This window comes from Camelus bactrianus, chromosome 25 (assembly GCF_048773025.1).
Source record: "Camelus bactrianus isolate YW-2024 breed Bactrian camel chromosome 25, ASM4877302v1, whole genome shotgun sequence".
NCBI classification, from domain to species: Eukaryota; Metazoa; Chordata; class Mammalia; order Artiodactyla; family Camelidae; genus Camelus; species Camelus bactrianus.
In genome coordinates this window covers 1,461,838-1,482,855 of record NC_133563.1, presented here as the reverse complement: position 1 = coordinate 1,482,855, position 21,018 = coordinate 1,461,838, and the positions used below count along the sequence as shown (strand labels likewise).

Sequence of the window (21,018 nt, the reverse complement as noted above, 5' to 3'; positions counted from 1 at the left end):
GTGTTTAAGGGTGCAGACTGCTAAGAAGTAGTAAATAAGCCACAGAGATCTAATGTACAGTATAATGCATATAGATAATATTGTACTATAATTATATAATGTGATAAATATCAATATAATAGCAACCATGTTATGATACATAAGTGTATCAAAGTAGTAGACTGTACACCTTAAATTTACACAACGTTACATATCAAATTTACTCAATTGCAAAACAGGAAGAATTAGATTTTTTTCTATTGACACTTGAAGATTTGGTGGTAAACTTTTATGAGTGTAGAAGCTGCATTTTAGATAAGTCAACTTCTTTCAAAAGCACAGGTATTTGCGTTTCATTCAAATGGATGATGACAAAATTATTCCTAATAATAAATGCTTTTCTATTCTTAGTTTGCAGCATTTAAATGAGTACTTGTAAACAACAAAACCAGATTTGTTAGGTTGCTGGCTGTATAACCTACTGATTATACAATAAAGTCTTAGGTGCTTGTCAGTAATAATTGAATTTATCATGCATAATCTGTGCTAAATTTGGACTAAATAACCTCCCTTAGCTTGGTCACCTAAAATTCTAGCATTCCTAGGCCAGTGCATTGGCCTTCAGACTTGGTTACTCTTTGTTTAAGGGTTTTACAGTTGCTTCCTCAGCCACTTCTAACAATGAAAAACTTTAATTTGAAATGATATTACAAGTTCAACAACTAATTAAAACTAATTATAAAAACATAAAAAAGTACTTAATAAGATTTCTACTATATTCTTCACTTCTTAATGTTCTATACCAATTTCTGTAGAAATCTGTGTAAATCTGTTTAGTACATTAATTTTAGAAGTTTTGCTATTAAGTATAAGTTTTGAAATAAATTAACTTGTTACAAAATAAGTAAGGAAAGACAGATTTAGCACTGCTTGAAAAAAATGTAGCCTTGGCTCGGCATTCTCAGATACTGAGAAGAAAACAGTGAATATTCATGTAAAGTTCCATTTCTAGCTTATTTATCTTGGGACTCTATATTCCTACTGTGATTGAGAGAGATTATTTCAAGGTTAACTAAGTTTCTGGAGGTTTGAAGTAAAAATGGAGAGAAATCCAAGCAAAACCAGATTGATTTATTCTTTTTTTACAGCTAATCATTAGAAAATTAAAAAGGAAAAAAAGTCATGCATCAGATACTTTCTGAAAGTTATCTCCTATTGTGTGGGAACATTTCAATATGCATAACTTAGTAAAGCCCTACTCTACCTAGAATTTGAGGGTTCTGGATAAAAATGAATGGTCTGGAATCCTAAGCAAAGATTAATTTTAATGAAGGAAAAGTTGTTTTGATGATAAAATTGCTAATGTACTTAAAGGAATTCTACAAAGGATATATATATTTTATGAGACTATATATAGAAAAGCAAACGATGGAAGATGAGAAAGGCATTTTGAAAATTTTGGGGGTTAAAGATTTACTTTAAATTTACATTGCACATCCTTTCCAAAACATTAACCTACTACCAGTAATCTGAATGACGATACTGTGAGGAAGGTAGCCCATTCTGTTACCTATATTACAGGGAAGAAAGTTGTCCACAAAGGAGTGTGTTTGTTACAAAGAGTAAGCAATTAATGAGCAGAAAGCAGTTTCCTGACATTAGCTCTACCTGTATATGATTTGTTTAGCTTATTTATTTTGTGCATTTTCCACATACATAGAATAGTTGCATTTTAGTAATGAGTCTAAATAATCGTGCATTTAAAAGACTATTCATCAATATTTAAAGGAAAAACAACTTTGAAGGTACATGAAATATGTTTTTATTCCCTGGCAGTGAACTGAGACATAAAGCTAAAAGCAGTGACCCCAATTACGGCATTACGTTCAGTTTTCATTGCAAAGCAAACCTAGATTGCATCAGAACCTTGGGAAAATCATGGGAACTGTTTCAGAGGAGAATCCCAACCTTTATTTTAAGGGAGGGGGAGATGTGTTGGAGGGGAAAAGCTCATATAACCTGAAGAGGTTGATGGCTTCTGCTGTGATCTCTGAGGACATTTGACCTAAAAGAAACATCTTATCAGATTGGATAGTTTTCAGTTGTTTTTCTTTTCAATCTCTTCTTATTTATTTTACAGTGGATGGAACTGAGGTTCAACACTCTGGCAAAATGCCCACACTGCAAAAAAATGTAAGTTCCCTTTATTGGAAATACTAGTGGGAAGTACTTGCGAACAATTTAGAGTTCAGAATTTTCACTTAAGTACATTTTTATTTTACAACATACTCTAAGGTGAATACATGGTTAATATATTTATGCTTTTCAAGACTAAAAAATAGACATCTTTAAGTTGATTAATATATTACATTTTGAAATCAAAATGATTGGGTTTATCTATTCTCTGAAGGGAAATCAATTTCTAAGAAAGTGAAATTACTAAGATTATCAGTAACCTAAGAGAATTTTCTAATGTTCTAAGAGGTTATAATCTATTACAAATAATCTAAAATTTGTATTTTTTAAATGGGCTGTAATCTAGGAGAAAATCACATTTAGGGGGTTTATAATTAGGTAGTTGTTAACTTTTGTCATCCCCTGCCTAACAAGATTATTATATGATGGCAAAGTTTTTAATAATCATTTATCTCCCTTAACTATTCAGTCAGTTTCTCCATATTCCTGAATGGGTATACCTAAGGAAAATAACAAAAGACAATGTAGAAATGGGCAAATAGAGAACATTTTGATTAAAGACATTTTATGCCATCTGTGTTGGGAGCCCCCAAGTCACCCCAAGATTTGTTGACTTTCTGGGGGAACTAATAGGAATTAGTATACAGTCATACTCACAGCTTTATGGTGAAATTATGGAAAGCAAACTCAGCAAAAGAAAAAGGCACGTGGAGTAAAATCTGGAGGAAACCAGGAGTAAGCTTCCAAGAGTGAAGTTCTACAGGACTTAATGCTTCCAGCACTGAATTGTTACAACACATGTGAAATGTTTTTGACCGGAGAAGCTCATTAGAGACTCAGTGTGTAAGGTTTATTTAATTCGAGCTGGTCATATAGGCACCTACTGCATACCACGTACCAAAATTCCATACTCCCAAAAGGAAAGCAGGTGTTCAGCATGACCCCTGTTGTTTGCACAAACAGCTTAGGCACAGCAAGGCTGATTAGTAAGGGGAAGAGTGGGGAACTTTTTTGAAATCTAAGTTCCCAGATGTCAGCCAAGGGCCAGCCTTACAAGCCAGCTTCTCTAAGGACAGCAATCTTAGGCGGGCTATATTAACTCTTTTCTGCACAGCATCTATTTTGCTAATAAAAATTTCATCCAAAAATTGCTGTTTCCCTCTTCCATGTGAGGAAATTAAGCAAAGGAAATTAAACTGGAATGTTTTGGTAATTTAGTATTTAAAATCAAACAGATGAGCCCATAGTTCAATCTTTGTGATCCTTAGGCTAATATAAATACTATGTCTATTTTGAGAGTAAAATAATCCTAAGAAGGGCTTATAGGAGAAAAGAATTAAAAAGTGCCTGAGAAGCAGAGTATATGTAACAAAATATCTCAATTTATCTGTGATAGATTTAATTCTGACTAACAATAATCCTGTGAGCATAACTTCTTCACAGCACATTTCTAGCTTTAAAGGAACAGATATTTCATTTTTATTGATTTGTGAAATTAATCATCTGAATGCTTAACTTAGTTGAATCCAGAAGTCTGTACATGGTGAAGCAAAGTGAATAATCCCAAATAAGTGTGCAGAAAAATGTGTCCTTGAGGGACATCCCGAACACACGTGTGTGAATGTGTATGTGAATAATCCATATTTCTGTAGGTTATCTGTATTTTCCCAAAAATGAAGAAAATCGAATATATCTTAACCAAGAACATTAAGTTGGGTTTTAAAAAATCTTCTAGAAAGTAAAAAAACAGGGACTACTTGCTGTTAGCAGACTGTGCTGAGCACAGTGATCATCGCGTGGTGTGCACGTGTATATTAGCTGTAGTCTTTACCACAGTCACGGACAGCAGGGATTATTATCCTCATTTTACAAACGAGGAACTGTTAGAAAGGATAAGGATTTTGCTCAAGTGATTTGCTTGGTTAATCATTTTAGAACAATGGCAATATTTTGCTAATAAGAAAGAAGTGTTGAATATCTTTTTGCTAAAAATAAAGAAGTCTTGAACGTCCAGGTACTCTACAGTTGGTTAAGGCATCACAAGATGGCGTATTAATGTGAAGAATTTGTATCAGTTGCTTAAGGAACAGCTTGCCTAGAAATTCACATGAAATAAATCAGCTTCAATATCATTCTTAGAGGAGTGTTTATGGAATCAGAGTCACATGCTGAGGATGGGAAGACTTAGGGCATTCATTACTTATTTGAGCAAAGATACTGTTATCACATGAACGCTCATGGCTCGTATCCAGATTTCTTTTCTTTTTTGAATGTTTTTCTTCATGACAAAATGATGAGTCATCTGTTGAAGTAAGATTCTGAGATTTTTATTTCTTTAAACTCAAATAACAAATACCCTAAATTTATTTTCAAGTTATAGAAGTTATTAAATCATTGATGTGAAACTAGCCTGTTATTTTCATATCTCACAAAACAAGTAGGGGGACCTTCCCCCAGGGCTCCACAGACCAAGAAGCAGTTTCTTCATCTCGCTGTTTCTTACTTATGCAATCACTGAGGCTGCTGTAGATGAAGGGGAGGTCTCTCTTTCCACTGGGCTGCTTGTGGCCACTGCTGGACAGGAGATATAATCTTAGCATTCTGCAGTGACAGTGTGAACCATATTTCCATGAAAATGTTATAATGGACCTAAGACTAGTAGACATGATGATCTAATCCATGATAATTATCCATGAATATCATTCCTTCATCACTGAGATACTTTTGTGTGGGTATCTTTCTGCCATTTCAAACAGTAAACAGACTCTTATTCTCAGAAGTTACCATTTTATTTTTCTGTTTAGTGCTTTCTTTTATGATTATGATTATTCATTAATAAGGCAGTTCTGGGCTAGGTACTAGGTACTCAGAATAAAGATAAGCCTTGCTTTCAGGGGACTTAGTCTTGTGGGTATAGGGAAGAGAACAGACAATTACAATAACGTTATAAGTGCTCTGAAAGGCTATGCCCAGCACACTCTGCTCTGAAGAGCCCCTAATCCAGATTGGAGGGAAAGGGTACATGAGAGAGGGCTTCCAGGAAGGAGGGATATGTGCAATAAGTTGTCAAAGATGAGTGGGAAGGATATGAAAAAGAGGGTGATGGTTCTTTGTAGAAGGAGCAACTGTGCAAAGGTATAGTGGTACAGAGGAGTCAACGTATAGGTGTCCTATTAAGGAAATGGAATAGATAGGATTGAATGTGAAAGCATAAGAGAGAAATTGGGGTCACGGATGACCTTAAAGGTGAGAGGCTGTAGAACCAACCATTCACTAAGCTAAGGAACGCAGGATCTAGAAGAACTCTGTCTGGCAGGGAGATGAGATGCTCATTTTGAACATAGATATAGAGTGACTCGTAGGTTTTCCAGACTGGCTAGATCACCAGTCCCTGAAATTCATATCCATCTATCTGCTTCTCAAACCACCAATTTTGCATCAGTGTGGCCATGCCTTCTGCCTTCCTTTACCAAGATAACTGAGAGCTGAAAAAATTCTATGCTGATTAGCTGTTTACACTTCAGCTAAACCCTTGCTTAATACTCCCTTTTTCGGTGTCCTTGGTTAACTCCCTCCCCCAATCCTCAAAGCAGTTATCTCCAGATATCTTCTGTTCCTCTTAGACCCCTATCCCTCATAACCTCCACTCTGCCTCAGCAGATGAGTTGCCTTCTTCCTGTCTCTCTCAGATGTTTGAGGCTATCTGTGAACTCCCTCATCTTCACGCTTCCAACCTATAAACCTATCTTTAGCTGTGTTCACTTTATTTCTTCTTCTCAGAGTGATGTAGATCTCTTTCTTTCAAGGCATATCCATTTCTTTTTGATCATGGCACCCCATTCCCCCTGGAGTAAAGTGCAATTAGCTCTCAGTCCCCACTGGGCCACTGAATTTACTCTGACAAAATTTACTTCCCAATGGCAAATTCTAATAGATCTGTCCGTCTTCATTCTGCTTGTTTTCTCTATAGTATCTGGTTATGTTGATAATCTTGTCTTTTTTTTTTCTTTCAAATGTGTTCTTTTCTTGGTTTCCAGACATCACATTCTCCTGGCTTTCTCCCATTTCTTAGAACATTCTTTGTTTTCTCCTTTGTTGGCTTTGCATCTCTTTCACGTTGTTAAATATTGCTATTCTCCAGGATTGGAACTTAACCACAATATATCTGTGATTTCTCATGTTTTTATGTCATTTATATGCCATTAAATCACAACCAATATACCATTAAATCACCCCAGATCTCTTCAGAGCTTCTGATTTAAATAAGCAATCTTGCCTATTTAAATATTCACCATCTTGCGTATAGTCATTTCAACCTGCATGTTCCATAAGCATCTCAGACAGAACATATCCAACTTCCCCACACCTCTCTGCAAACTAATCTTCCTTATGTACTGATGAGTAGCTTATATTAATGGGTGTTTTGCTATCTGCCCAAATGACCAAGCTGGAAATCTGAATATCTTTATCTACTATATACAAATGAAAACAAGTCGTATCAATTCTGTCTCTTGACATTCAATTCTGTTCTCTTATTCTCACTATTCCTACTGTATCTAGTTCAAGCTTTTAGGATCTCTCACCAGAACTACTACAATGGCTTTCTAGTTTACCCCTTGGTCTTCAGCCTTGAAGTTCTCCTTCCATTTTTCAGAGTAATGGTCCCTAAATGCAAATATGATTTTAAACTCTTTGGTTTCTTTTAGTAGCTCCCAGATTCATGACCATGGCATACAGTTGTGCAGGTTGTATACTGCACAACCCAAGGAGGTGCCATTTCCATTGTTATTCTAGGTCTTTCTATTAGTGCTGTGTAAGGTGTCCTGAGGAAGGATATTTTCTACTTACTGACATCAATGCACCATATAGATTATTATACGCCTACCCATTGCCTAAAATCCAAAGTCAAATTCCACACTTGTTACTTAACAAGATTTATACAACCATCCAGGTTTAGGTATCTGCTTAACTTCTTGAGTTGTATCTTTGTTAGGTTTTCTTCCACCACTACAACCAGCCTCAATGGATTCCTCTACTTCCATAAATACACAATGTAGTTTCTTGCTTCTGTCCCTTAGTCTCCTGCTAGGCCTGCAGTGACTAGCTGGTCTCTTTCTCATTCCTATCTACTTGGAGAATCCCTACTGAACTTCACAAATTAGTTGAAAAGCCCCTTGTTTCTACTCATTTATAGAAACATTCCCTAGAAGAGAGGTCATTCTGCAGCTTGTTTTTTGAACAAAATTTTTATTTTTTCATAGCTGAACAAAGCTATTGTTATCAGCTAAGATGACTTAATCTCCCATCTATTCACATCTTACCCTGTCCTTAAGTTCCGCCTACTAAAGCCTTCCCTGGCTACTTTGTCTGAAAACTTCTTAAATAACACTGTTCGGCACCATCTTCGTTTTCCAGGTGCCATTCATGATGCTAGTGTTCCACAGGGGAGTGTTGTGAAGAAGAAGGTAAATCATTTGAAGGGTGAATAGTTAGATGTTTGGGAAACCCTGCATGATCTTTTTCTCTTGGAGGTTCAGTGTCCACATTTTGGTATATTAGAGGCTCTTGGTGTTCACATCCAATAATATGAAAGATCAGTTAACAATTTACAAATATCCTTTTAAATGCCTAGTTCAGCTCGTCTGAAAGTTAAGAAAATCCCCAGGGACCAGAAATGGAGAGCAAATGACAACCAGGGCCCCTAAGGCTATTTACCAACACTAGGGACCCAGAACCTTGGGTTTCAGTGTTCAAATGAAGAATAAGAGAGATGGCCTTGGCCTTGCAGAAGGTGGGGATTTGGAATACCATCCCCCCACCACCCCTAATAAAGTCCTTAAAAGACTATTCTCGATGAAAAGAGTAAGTTAAGGCAAAAAGCCTGTTGGAAAAGGAAGAATACAAATGCAGATTTTATAAGAATAGTGATTTTGAGGTTTATATTTTACATCATTTATATGGTCTGGGAAAACCCGGTCCCCAAAATTGTTTTAAAGTGGTTTAGGGTTGGTATCATTCTAGGGAGCATGGAAAGAGCAAATGAAAACTGTGGATGAAGCCATCCCTAACCCATGCCCACCATGATTCCTTATATTAAGATCTGTCAAAATAAGTTTTCAACAAAAATACCAACTACATGAGGAAACAAGATACCATAAGTAGAACTGACACTGGTAGAAACAGCATAATTAGACTTCTGAGTTCTTCAGATACTATAATTATTAGATATAGAATATGTTATAACCATGTCTAAAATTTAAAAAAAAAAAGTAAAAGAAAACAGGTAAGAGTCTATTAAAAAATGACCAGACACACACACACACACACACACACACACACACACACACACACACACACACACACACACACACCTGTATTAATAGCCCCAAACTGGAAACAACCTGGATGTCCTTCCATGGCAGAATGGTTAAACAAACTGATTTATCCAGACCTTGACATACTATTCAACAATCAAAGAAATGAACTATTGTTCATCGGTGCAACCGTTTGGATGAATCTTCGGGAATTTATGCAAAGTGAAAACCAGTCACACAAGGTGACATACGGTATGATTCCATTTATGTAACAGTTTTGAAATAACAAAATTTTAGGAATGGAGAGTAGGTTAATGATGGCCTGGGAGGTACAGGGAGCAGGTCGGCAGGAGGGAGGTAAATGTGGTTATAAAAGGATCCTTCTGGTGATGGAACTCTTCTGCATCTTAACTTTGGTGGTGGATACATGAATCTCCACATGGGATAAATTGTATAGAATTAAATACACACACTCAAATGAGTATAAGTGAAGCAGGAAGTGTGACTATCAGTGGATTGTGTGATTGGCCACACCCTGGTTATAATATTGCACTATAGTTTTCAATATGTTACCATTGGGGAAAATTGGGTAGAGGACAAATGAAATCTCTTTGTGTTATTTCTTATAACTGCTTATGAGTCTACAGTTGTCTAGAAATTTTAAAAAATTAACCCTAACAGGCAGGTTTTAAAAGAAACAATAAAACTTCTAGAAATTAAAAATTACAGAAGTAAAAATACAGTGGACCAAGCTAAACAGCAGATCAGATTAAGGTGACAGTTGAAGTTGTGGAAGACAGAGGTAAGTAAATTACCTAGAATCCATCAGAGGGACAAAGATGAAAATAATATGAAGAGAAATGTACATGAGAACACCTGATATGTACCTGATATAGAAGGAACAAGAGGATGACATAGAGAGGCACGTTGAGGAGATAATCCCTAAAGATTTGAAGATCAATGAAAGATAGAAACTCACAGATTCAAAAAGAACAATGAAATCTAAGCAGAATAAAATGTGTTATAGTGAAATTGCAGACAACCTATGATAAATAGAACACATTAAAGGCAGAAACAGAAAAGGCAGATTTTTAGTATGAAAAATATAACAGTTCTATCAGCAAAAATCTCAACAGCAACAATGGAAGCCAAAAAGTTTAAAAATACTTCAAAGTACTAAGAGAAATTAACTGTCAAACCAGTGTTATCGACCTTTCTAAACCATCACAAACTAATGAAAGTAAAATAAAAATATTTGCAAATGCAGAACCAACCAACCAATAGTACCAACCAAAAGAGTGGTTACCACCCTGGTATTCTCACTAAAGAAATTGTTAAAAATGAACTTAAGGAAAATATCCTAGAAGAAATTTCTGCAATGCAAGAATAAAGAAAGGGTAAGCGTAGAAATTCTAAGCATTCATCAGAAACACTGATGGTATAAATTAGCAAAAACAATAACAGTAATAGTATTAATGCTAACAAATTTGGAGAAACAAAAATAGAATTGAACTGAAATATTAGAGAACATGAACATGTAAGTTGGGAGTGGAATGTTTGGAATTAAAGCTTTCTAAGATCCTTGCATTTATTTGGAAGACAGATTTTCTAAATGATTTTAGTTTTTAAAAGGTATGCATATTAAACATTTAACTGCAACTGCTAAATGAATAGAAACAAATTGTAAAATTTTCTAAATACTAGGTAGAAAATGAAATAAATGAAGCACAGTCAATCCAAAAGAAGTCCAGAAAAGGGAGTGGAAAAGCAAAGAAAATAGAGGAACAATAGAAAGCGAAAATAATATGTATTAGTTGTCGAAATACATATAATTAGACTATACTTGTCAATAAAACTTGCAAGAAGTGATCAGACCAGATTTAAGTACATCTATATGTAATTTGAAGAAGCACATGAAATATGAGAACATATTAAATAAAGGGTGAAACCATGAAACACTAACCGAAAGGAAAGATACTCTAGGCAAACACTAAGCACCAATGAAATAGCAATAGTAATGCTAGTTAAAATAGCAGACGCTGATCTCTTCTTCCTTGCAGTAGAAGAACTATCAGTCTTAATAGCCACCCACCTAGAGACGACACTTCCTCACCTCTCTCACAGATAGCTGTGGCCATGTGTTTCCGTTAGGGCCAGTGAAATATTCACAGAAGTGATGTCTTCCTAATACTCTCCTTAAAGACACAGCTGCTTGTCTTACTTTTCTCTCCCTTCTTCCAATTGGCTGGAAAAGGCAACTGCAGCAGGAGACTTGTTACTGTGTTGAGTCAATGGAACAGACAGCCCTAGGTTGTATGTTTACCTTTGAATTCTTATATGCAAGTGAAATAAGCTTTTTAAGCTCCTGTATTATGGCTTTCTCTATTAAAGCATTTTAGCATGTATCGTAATTATCTCATATGCTTTAGGGTAAAATGACATTATTATTATTATTATTATGGTCACTTCATCAGAAACATGAATTCTGAACTTGTGTGCACAGAATAATATAACTTTGAAATACATAAAATAAAAATTTATACTTATAAAGACAATACTCTTGTAGATCGACATAAATACAAAAAGCAAAATTGTAATACTTTCAGAAGAAAAGATGCAAAATGTTTTTATGACAAATAGGAAAGAATTTCTTAGACAAGGCATAAAAAAGTGCAAACTGTAAAGGAAAAAGATTGATAGTTTTAACTATGTTAGAAGTACTTCACATTACATTGATATTCTTAGTAAACACTCATGATCATGACTTATCATGATTATTAAAAATGAACTTATAAAAACACAAGCTATAAGAAGATATGTGCAGTATATATAGTTGCCTGGAATAGTATGCAGATTATATAAATCTCATCTATGAATCAGTAAGCTAAAGACAGCCCAAGACAAAGAGACACTAGGTATGAACAAGCAATATAAAAAAACAGTAGTCAACCTGCATTTGGAAAATGTCCAACTTCACTACAAATTAGGGATATACATAATAAACCACAATGAAATACAACTCACACCCATGAAACTGTCAAACATGAGAACAATACTGTATTGAAGTGTTGATGAAGATGTGAGTGGAGCACTGGGAGCTCTCATATAGTATCAGGAGATATAAACGTGGCATTTATTAAAGGTATGTCTACAGTACAACCGAGCAATTCTATTCCTAGGTATATGTTTAAGAAATTCCTGCATATGTACGTAAGGAAACATAAAAGTGTGTTTGAAGTAGCCTTGTTGTAATAGCAAAAAAAATTTTTTTTTAAAAACCGTGACTGTCCATCAAAACGGAGAATGAGTAAACTGTTATTTGCATATAATGGAAGATAGTTGTGAAAATGAATGAACTACATTTCAGATATCTACATATGAATATGGACGTCTCATGTAGAGTATTGAGCAAAATAAAAAAGCAAGTCAGTTTAACATATATGCATGTAAAGTTTAAACACATATAAAACAATACAATATTGCATGCAGATACCACATATGTATTAAATGTATAAGAAATTTTATTATCCATGAGATATGTGGTTTTGGTCATTGCTTATCCCTGTGATAGGATGGCAGTTGGGTTGTAGAGTAGCAGTAGGTTATTTCATTCCTGGGAAGACTTCCCAGAGGTAGTGACTGTTTTAAGTTGAGTGAGGAAAAATGAGCATGGGTTTCCTAAGCAGAATTCATGCACTGAAATTAATGAACTGAAGTGTGTTCCTCTGGCTCACAGAAAAGCTGTTCCAGTATTCACTCACTTTTTGACTTACTGAGTGTATTCTAACAAATTTAGTTGGCTTTAATCCTTGGTAGATTAGACACCCAGCAACAGATATATGGGGAAATGAGAAGTGCTGGCCAATTGTGAGATACAAGACAAGAAAAACCACCAAATGCATGCATAGTTATTTAAACTAAAAGTAGTCTAAGGCTAAATACAACATAAAGGCAACGAATCACAGATGCTGTTAAGAACTCCAGATAGCAGGCTGTTTAATTAATGATGACCCCGAGCTCATCCGGCTGTTCGTGTTTCACTTCAAGTATTCAGGAACTTTTATGGTACATATTTGGAACAGTATTCAACATTTTTTTAAAAAAGGATTTGGGACTTAAAGGAAGTTATTTTTCTGTTATGCCAAATTAATCTTTTTGGAATAGCAGATGTCTAAATTATGCCTAGTAAGTGATGTATTTCTGTATTTCTTTTATTCAGTAGACATTCCGTGAGTAATTCACCATGTGCTAGGCATAATGTTGGTATTGGCCATACACAGACAAATCAGATATTTCATTATATCATTCACTAACACAATGTGTGATATATGATATGTGTTAATATATGTTTGTTTAGTAAGAGAAGAAAGTGCTAATTTGGCTTTTTGATCTTTGCTGTACTTTTATCATTCTGAAAATTTAAAAAAATTAGAAGCCAAGAGAACCAAAAACTATTGGATTTGGAATTTCAGTTGAGAATTATATTTTATGAATTTCTCATAGGCTTCTTACAGGGTGTATTAAAAGAGTTGTAAAACTTTAATCCCTTTAATTTTGGAATCCTAATTCTAAAATTTATCTTAAGAAAACAACGGAAAACAAGCACAATGCTTTTAGATGATGCTTAGCTGGCATTATTTATAAGAAGGAAAACACTACATGTCCAGTAGTGGTAATTTGTTAATTTATATTTATCCATCAGAATTCTTAATGATGTAAGAAAATGCTTCTGCCAAATTGGTAAGTTACAAAAATGGCTGGAAAAAAATAGGCCAAAATGTTCAGTGGGATTATAGGTAATTTTTCTTTTCCTTTTTATTCTTTCTTTTTATTTTCCAAATTTCCTACACTAAACATTTAGCAACCCTTATAAATGTAAAGAAAATCAAATGCTATTTGTAAAATAGCACTGATTTTCCACTCTGGAATAGATCTTTTTGGAAATAAATTTTTATCTGGAAGATCATTATAGACCACAGTGGGGTTTTTGTGGATATTGTCAATGACTTAAGACTTGAATTTTGTTTAAAGCAACAATACTATATCACAAATTCACCAATTATGATTTTGGTCACTCATTAGAAATGACATTCTTATGTATGTTCTTGTCTCTCAAGTCGAAGAAATAAATGGAAGTACTAAAGCCTTACAAGAGTACCACAAAGATGAAATGGAGAACGTTTGCGTAAATACTTAATGTTCTTTCTTCCTCTCATGAATTTTCAGTTCCTCAGTGGGTAGTGCACTTCCACGGAGACGCTGCTGTGCATATATTACCATTGGAATGATGTGTATTTTCATCGGAGTTGGATTAACTGTGAGTGTTCCCCTACTCACCGTTAGAATTCTTTCCTCTCAGCTTTATCAGCAGTAAATGGTGAGGTCTGGATCAACCTTCAGTGATCCCTGAAGAGCCTGCCTCCCTGGCATACCAGGCCCAGAAGCTATGAGGAGTCTGAATCCAAAGCAGTCGGGGCCTGTTTTTCAATGGAATTTGCCCATCCAGGTGAAGTCATGTCTTGGGACCCCGCTGAAGGTCCTTGACATTGGGAACTTTACCATCTATTTAACAAAAGCACATTTGTTTTTATTTAGTGCAAGAACCAATTTTGCTATGGCCAAAGCCAAAACAATATTCATTCAGCCATTGGAGTTCTGGAAAACCATTCTTTTTATTCAAGTCAAACAGATTTATTATCAATATGGGAATGGCATAGGGGTTATACAGATTTTAAATTCCTTTTATAAATAATACATTTTAATGGAATTTTTTGTTTACTTCAAAAAATTTATAGTGACTGTAACTAGCAGCATCATTTCATTGAATTCTATTCTGTCAGTGGTCGTCAACAAATACACCAACATATTTTATAGGGATTTTGTGGTTTTAGGAATGTATTTCATAAAAATCATGTGTAAGCCTACACAAGTTCTCTAAGTTGATATTTCTTAAAGTTTCTAACCTTTTGTTTTTATATTGCTTTTTATTTTAGGTTGGAACCCAAGACTTTGCAAGGCGATTTCATGCAACCTACGTTTCTTGGGCAATCGCTTATCTCTTAGGTCTGATCTGCCTTATCCGAGCTTGTTATTGGGGTGCCATAAGAGTGAGTTATCCAGAACACAGCTTTGCATAAGCTTGCTTATGATTTGGTGATGCAGGTGAGAGTATCTAGCAGTTCTTGATAAGCTACTCTGGACATCTTTAAATCATTTCCCTAATGGATTTCATTCTGGTTTATGTATGAAGTTTCAAGACTTTGGGAGTCTTTTGTGAACAAATGCACTCACATTATATGCAAATAGTTTGTTTTGCTGCTAGATTTTCAAGCTTCAAACAATAAAGCTTGGTCCTCATGTCCTTTTACATCTCTTAAAGATATTTTTGGATTTGTTCCCACACATTACATATAACATCATTATTATCTTTCATTAGTTTTAAATCAGTTATTCCATTACTTGCTGATCTGTGAGTATTCCCAAGAAGTGTTTATAAATGTTTCTATAATAGCTTCACATTTATACTTAATTTTAATTAAACATTATCACAATTGCTTGCTTTAAAATCTAAGCAATATGCATTTTGCTTGAACTGCTTACTGTAACTTTAACCTAAGATCATAGTGACCTTATTCAGGAAAAAAAATTTGCGTATACCTTCAAAGACTTGACATTCTTGTCAGATAAAGACCATTTCTAGATACTGTATGCTTGTTTTATGTCGTTTGTAGAAAGATATAATATTTTGGTAGTAATTTAAAATACAAGAATAAAAATATTTATTTGTTCACAGTTGGAGATATGTTGGATAAATGTTTTTTCTCAAAGATCACAGGACTTTTGTCTTTCATTTTGGTCTGTTTTTTATTTACTAATTATAAAAGTTCTGGCCTAGATTTATGAAATTTAATGTTAATCAGCTGTATGTATTCCTTTATGAAGCCTGAAGAAAGTATTTCACATAACATGTTTCATAATATTTAACCATTTACAAAGATGTATCTACATTGGGTTGTCTTCTGTTTCATGGTACATTTTTCTTTTTAGGATAATTATGGACTACTTATATGTGAAGGCAGCCTTTGACATTTTATACTAGCTAAAATATTGAGATTAGATGCAGTTACTTTTACCATTCTTCTCAAATATAGCTGGTCAAATAATTACCAAATTTATTCATGAAAATAGATGAAAGATGAATAGCAACATAGTTTTCTAAAAATTCGCTAGGATTTAAGGAATCAGCTCTTGCACTGCCCATCTTCGCAGTTTTGAAAAAGAACTTGCTTAACTGAGAGGTAATAGTCTAAAGCTTTTAAAGTAGTAGAATTAGATAATGAGGTGATCTGAGTAAATTAATTGGCTATTCCAGAGATAAGAATAATATTTTAAATTATTTGTGTTCCTGATTAGTATAAAATGTACTCATCAGAATTTGAAGCGAAATACACATAAACTTCAAAGAGTAAATGATAAATGTATAAATACAGTAGCTCAGGATTATATGTATCTTTGAAAATACACTAATAAAGATTATTGTTCAAAAATTACTTTGTTTTATTCCATTTTTAAAAATAAGAGGTCTTTCCAAAGTTTTCTTGAGATCTTACTCTAAAGTTTTCATGTTCAAGAATGTACATGATGTTGCTTTCTATAATATTCACTTTTTTTAAGTATTTCATGTTTTTATTTTAAAAATAAAGAATTTAATCCATTCATAATATACTTGATATTAGGTATCAAATAAGATTCTGATTTATTTCTTTTCCTAATGGTTGACTAGTGATAGCAGCATTGTATATTGATAATACATTCTCTCCCCATTAATTTGAAATCTTACATTAAATTATATGTGCATGATCATATTCCTTTTGGAATATAACTCCATGATAGCCTTGGTCTTATTTGCTGCTTTATTTCCAGCATTTAGAACAATGCCTAGTGTATATGTGTTCAATAGATACTTGTTGAATGAATAAATGATTGAATGAATTGGTATGTTAAATTCTTATATGCACTTGTGTCTGGATTTTATATTTGTTCCAGAAAGTATAGGTAAATATTTAATAATCTTGTGCTAAGGAAAATTTTGTGAGTAGAACCCTAAAGCAGAAATTAATAGGAAAGAAATTCAACATCCATTTATGATAAAAACTCTCAACAAAGTGGGTGTAGAGGGAATATACCTCAACATAATAAAAATCATATATGTCAAACTTACAGCAACATCATACTCAACAGTAAAAAGCTGAAAACATTTCCTCAAAAATCAGGAAAAAGACAAGGATGCCCACTCTTGCCACTTGTATAATATTGGAAGTCTTAGCAACAGCAATCAGACAAGAAAAAGAAATAAAAGGAATCCAAATTGGAAAGGAAAAAGTAAAACTGTCACCATATGCCAAAGACGTTATACTATATATAGAAAATTCTAAAGACACCACCAAAAAATATTAGAACTAATAAATGAATTCAGTAAGTTGCAGGATGGAAAATTAATATACAGAAATCTGTTGCATTTCTATACACTAACAACAAACTATCAGAAAGAGAAATTAAGAAAATAGTCTATTTATAGTTGCATCAAAAAGAATAAAATACCTAAGAATAAATGTAACTAACCTTTTACTGGCGATGAAAGACCTCTACTGAGAAAACCATGACATTAATGAAAAAAATCAAAGATGACACAAAAATTTAAAGATATACCATGCTCATGTATTGGAAGAATTAATATTGTTAAAATGACCATATATTCCCCAAGGCAAACTACAGATTCAGTGTAATCTCTATCAAAACACCAATGGCATTTTTCACAGAACTAGAACAAATAATTCTAAAATTTGTATGGAAACACAAAAGACTGTAAATATCCAAAACAAAAAAATTTTTTTTACTGGTAAGAGGAGGTAATTAGGTCTACTTATTTATTTATTCTTAGAGGAAGTACTGGGATTAAACCCAGGACTGCATGCATGCTAGGCATGCATCTACCACTTGAGGTATACCCTCCCCCCAGCCAAAACAATCTTGAGAAAGAAGAGCAAAACTGGAGATATCATGCACCCTGATTTCAAACTATACTACAGAGCTGCAGTAATCCAAAAAGTATGGTGTTGGCACTAAATCAGACACATATTACCAATGGAACAGAATCAAGAGCCAGATATAAATCCACACATATATGGTCAGTTAATCTACAACGAAGGAGGCAGAAATATACAATGGGGAAAAGACAGCCTCTTCAATAAATGATTTTGGGAAAACTGAACAGCAAGTTGAAAAAGAACCAAACTGGACTACTTTCTCACATCATACACAAAAATAAACTCAAAATGGATTAAAGACTTAAATGTAAGATGTGAAACCATAAAACTCCTAGAAGAAAACATAGGCAATATGCTCTTTGACATCAGTCTTAGCAATATTTTGGGGGTATGTCTCCTGAAGCAAGGGAAACAAAAGCAAAAATAAACAAATGAGATGACATCAAAATAAAAGACTTGCATAGCCAAGGAAACTAGCAACAAAAGGCAACCTACTGAATTGGAGAAGATATTTGCAAACAATGTATCTAACAAGACTGGATAAAGAAGTTTATATATATATATATATATATACACACACACACAACCACACACATACACAAACAATGGAATACTACTCAGCCATAAAATTAATAAAATAATGCCATTTGCTGCAACATGGATGGACCTGGAAATGTTCATTCTTAGTGAAATAAACCAGAAAAATACCATATGGTATCACTTATATGTGGAATCTAAAAATAAATAGATAAATAAAAGGACACGAACCTATTTACAAAACAGAAACAGACTCACAGACATAGAAAACAAACTTGTTACTGGGGGTGAGGGGACAGGGGTGGGAAGGGATAAATTGGGAGTTTGAGATTTGCAGATACTAACTACTGTATATAAAATCGATTAAAAAGTTATATTGTATAGCACAGGGAACTATGTTCAACATCTTGTAGTAAGCTATAATGAAAAAGAATATGAAAAGGAATATATGCATGACAAAACATTATGCTGTACACCAGAAATTGATACAACATTGTAAACTGACTATATTTCAATAAAAAATCTTAAATTAAAAAATATCTAATAAGGGGTTAATATCTAAAATATACAAAGAACTCGTACTACTCAACATCAAAAAAAAAAAAAAGAAACAACAATGCAATTAAAAAATGGGCTGAGGACTTTAATAGACACTTTCTAAGGAAGACATACAGATTCTGGTCAACAGACACATGAAAGATGCTCAACATCACCAATATCGGGTAAATGAAAACAAAACTACAAGGTATCACCTCACACACGTCAGAATGGTTATTATCAAAAAGATAACAAATAGCAAGTGTTAGTTAGGATGTGGAGCAAAGGGAACCTTTGAGCACTGTTGGTGTGAATGCAAATTGGGTAGATTCTATGAAATACAGTATGGAGTTTTCCTCAAAAAAACTAATAATTGAACTACCATAGGTTGCTGCAATTTCACTTCTAGGTGTTTTTGCTAAGAAAAGAAAAACACTAATTTGAAAAGATATGTGAACCCTATGTTCATTATAGTATTATTTACAATAGCCAAGACATGGATGCAACCTAAGTGTCCACAAACAGATAAATGGATAAAGAAGAGGTATACATAGTCAGTGGACTATCACTCAGCCATAAAAAGAATGCAACCTTGCCATTTGCGACAACATAGATATAGAGAGTATTATGCTAAATGAAATAAGTCAGAGAAAGACAATGACCATGTGATCTCAATTATATGTGAAATTTAAAAAACAAAACAAACAAACACAACAAAACAGAGATTCATAGATACAAAGAACAAACAGGTGGTTGCCAGAAGTTAGGATTGTGGGATGGGGATGGGTGAAACAGATGAGGGAGATTAAGAGATACAAACTTCTAGTAGAAAATAAATGTCACGGGGATGTAATGTATAACACACAGAAAGTAGTAAATAATATTTAATAAATTAATATAGGGAATATAGTAAATAATTTTAATAACAATACAGCAACAGATGCAACTAGATTTATCGTGATCATTTTGTGATGAATAAAATATCAAATAACTATGTTGTACACATGAAACATAAGATTGTAAGTAAGCTTTACTTCAGTGGAAAATAAGAAATTAATAGGAAAGGATTCATAGATTATATGATTAAAAGAAAAATAATAGTAAAGCCAAAAGACAGACCACTAAAACTCTTTTCAAAGTAGTACAAAGAATTAATGTTTTCAAAATGGGAAGGGACTGAAGGCATGAAAAAGCAATTCACAAAAGCAGAAATACAGTAATTAATAAACATGAACTTAAAATTGCTAATAATCAAATATTGTGAGTTAAAACAAAGAGATACTATTTTCACCTACCAACAAAAATGAAAAGAGCAGTAATAGTCCTGCAATTTTGAAGACATAGGAAAGTAAACACAAACATTCTTTGGCCTAGAAATTTTGCATCTAAGAATTTATTCTAAAGGTGTTATAGACAAGATAACAAATACATACAATAATGATTAACACATTTTTGTTTATAATAGAAGAAAATAACTAAGAACTCAATAGTGTGGAATAGGTGAAATAACTTCCAGTACACTTCCACTGTAAAACACAGGCAGTCATTAAAAATACGATGTAAATTTTCATCTATTTAATTGAAATTATTTACAAATATTGTGGGACAAAACTCAGATCACAAATTAATATGTATCGTCCACTTTTTTGAAAAAAAAAAAAAAAAGATTATACACGTTATGTATTTAAAAAAACCTAAGGAAAATTAAGCCCTAAAAGTCAAGAATAGAAATCTATGGATTATGGAAGATAATGATTTTTACTTTATTTCTGTACTAGATTAACTAATAATAGAAAAGAGTAAGTTTTCTTTTGATAAATAGATAAGAATGCTAGCTGACGATTACATCAGTATTTGTTACATTGTCATTTAAATTTGTGAAGAGTATAAAATAAATTTATTAAAATCCAAACCAATGATTTTCACTCATAAAACCATTAAGTTTTAAAGTTAACAAATTATATATTTAAGCTTAGTCCTATATAAATTTACAAATTTTAAATTAACTACATCCAAATTTTTAACACTTTATATTCAGTCTTATTTTAACTTTTATATTTTTATTGAAGTATAAACAGTGTTTCTGGTGTATAGCAAAGTGATTCATATCTTGTATTCTTTTTCAGATTCTTTTCCATTATAGGTTATTACAAGATATTATTCAACATTCAATTCTGTTCATAGTTCCTTATGCTATAGAGTAGATTCGTGTTGTTTATTTTATATATAGTAGTATGTATCTGTTAATCCTGAATTCCCAATTTATTCCTCCTTTACTTTCCCTTTGGTAACCATCAGTTTGTTTTCTACGTCTGTGAGTCTTTTTGTTTTGTAAATAAATTCATTTGTATTTTTTAGGTTCCATATATAAGTGATATCATATGATATTTGTTTTCTCTGTCTGAGAT

At 33.3% G+C, this 21,018-nt stretch overlaps 1 protein-coding gene across 1 annotated transcript in view; it reads left to right on the top strand.

Moving 5' to 3' along the window:
* PIP4P2 (phosphatidylinositol-4,5-bisphosphate 4-phosphatase 2) overlaps nucleotides 1-16,039 on the top strand; it is a 51,960-nt gene extending 35,921 nt beyond the window's left edge. The window contains exons 5-7 of the mRNA XM_045505459.2: nucleotides 2,120-2,172; nucleotides 13,716-13,806; nucleotides 14,483-16,039. Coding sequence (XP_045361415.2) covers nucleotides 2,120-2,172; nucleotides 13,716-13,806; nucleotides 14,483-14,626 — 288 coding nt within the window. The 3' untranslated portion in view covers nucleotides 14,627-16,039. The remainder of the gene's footprint in view (nucleotides 1-2,119; nucleotides 2,173-13,715; nucleotides 13,807-14,482) is intronic.
* Nucleotides 16,040-21,018: the final 4,979 nt, after the last annotated feature.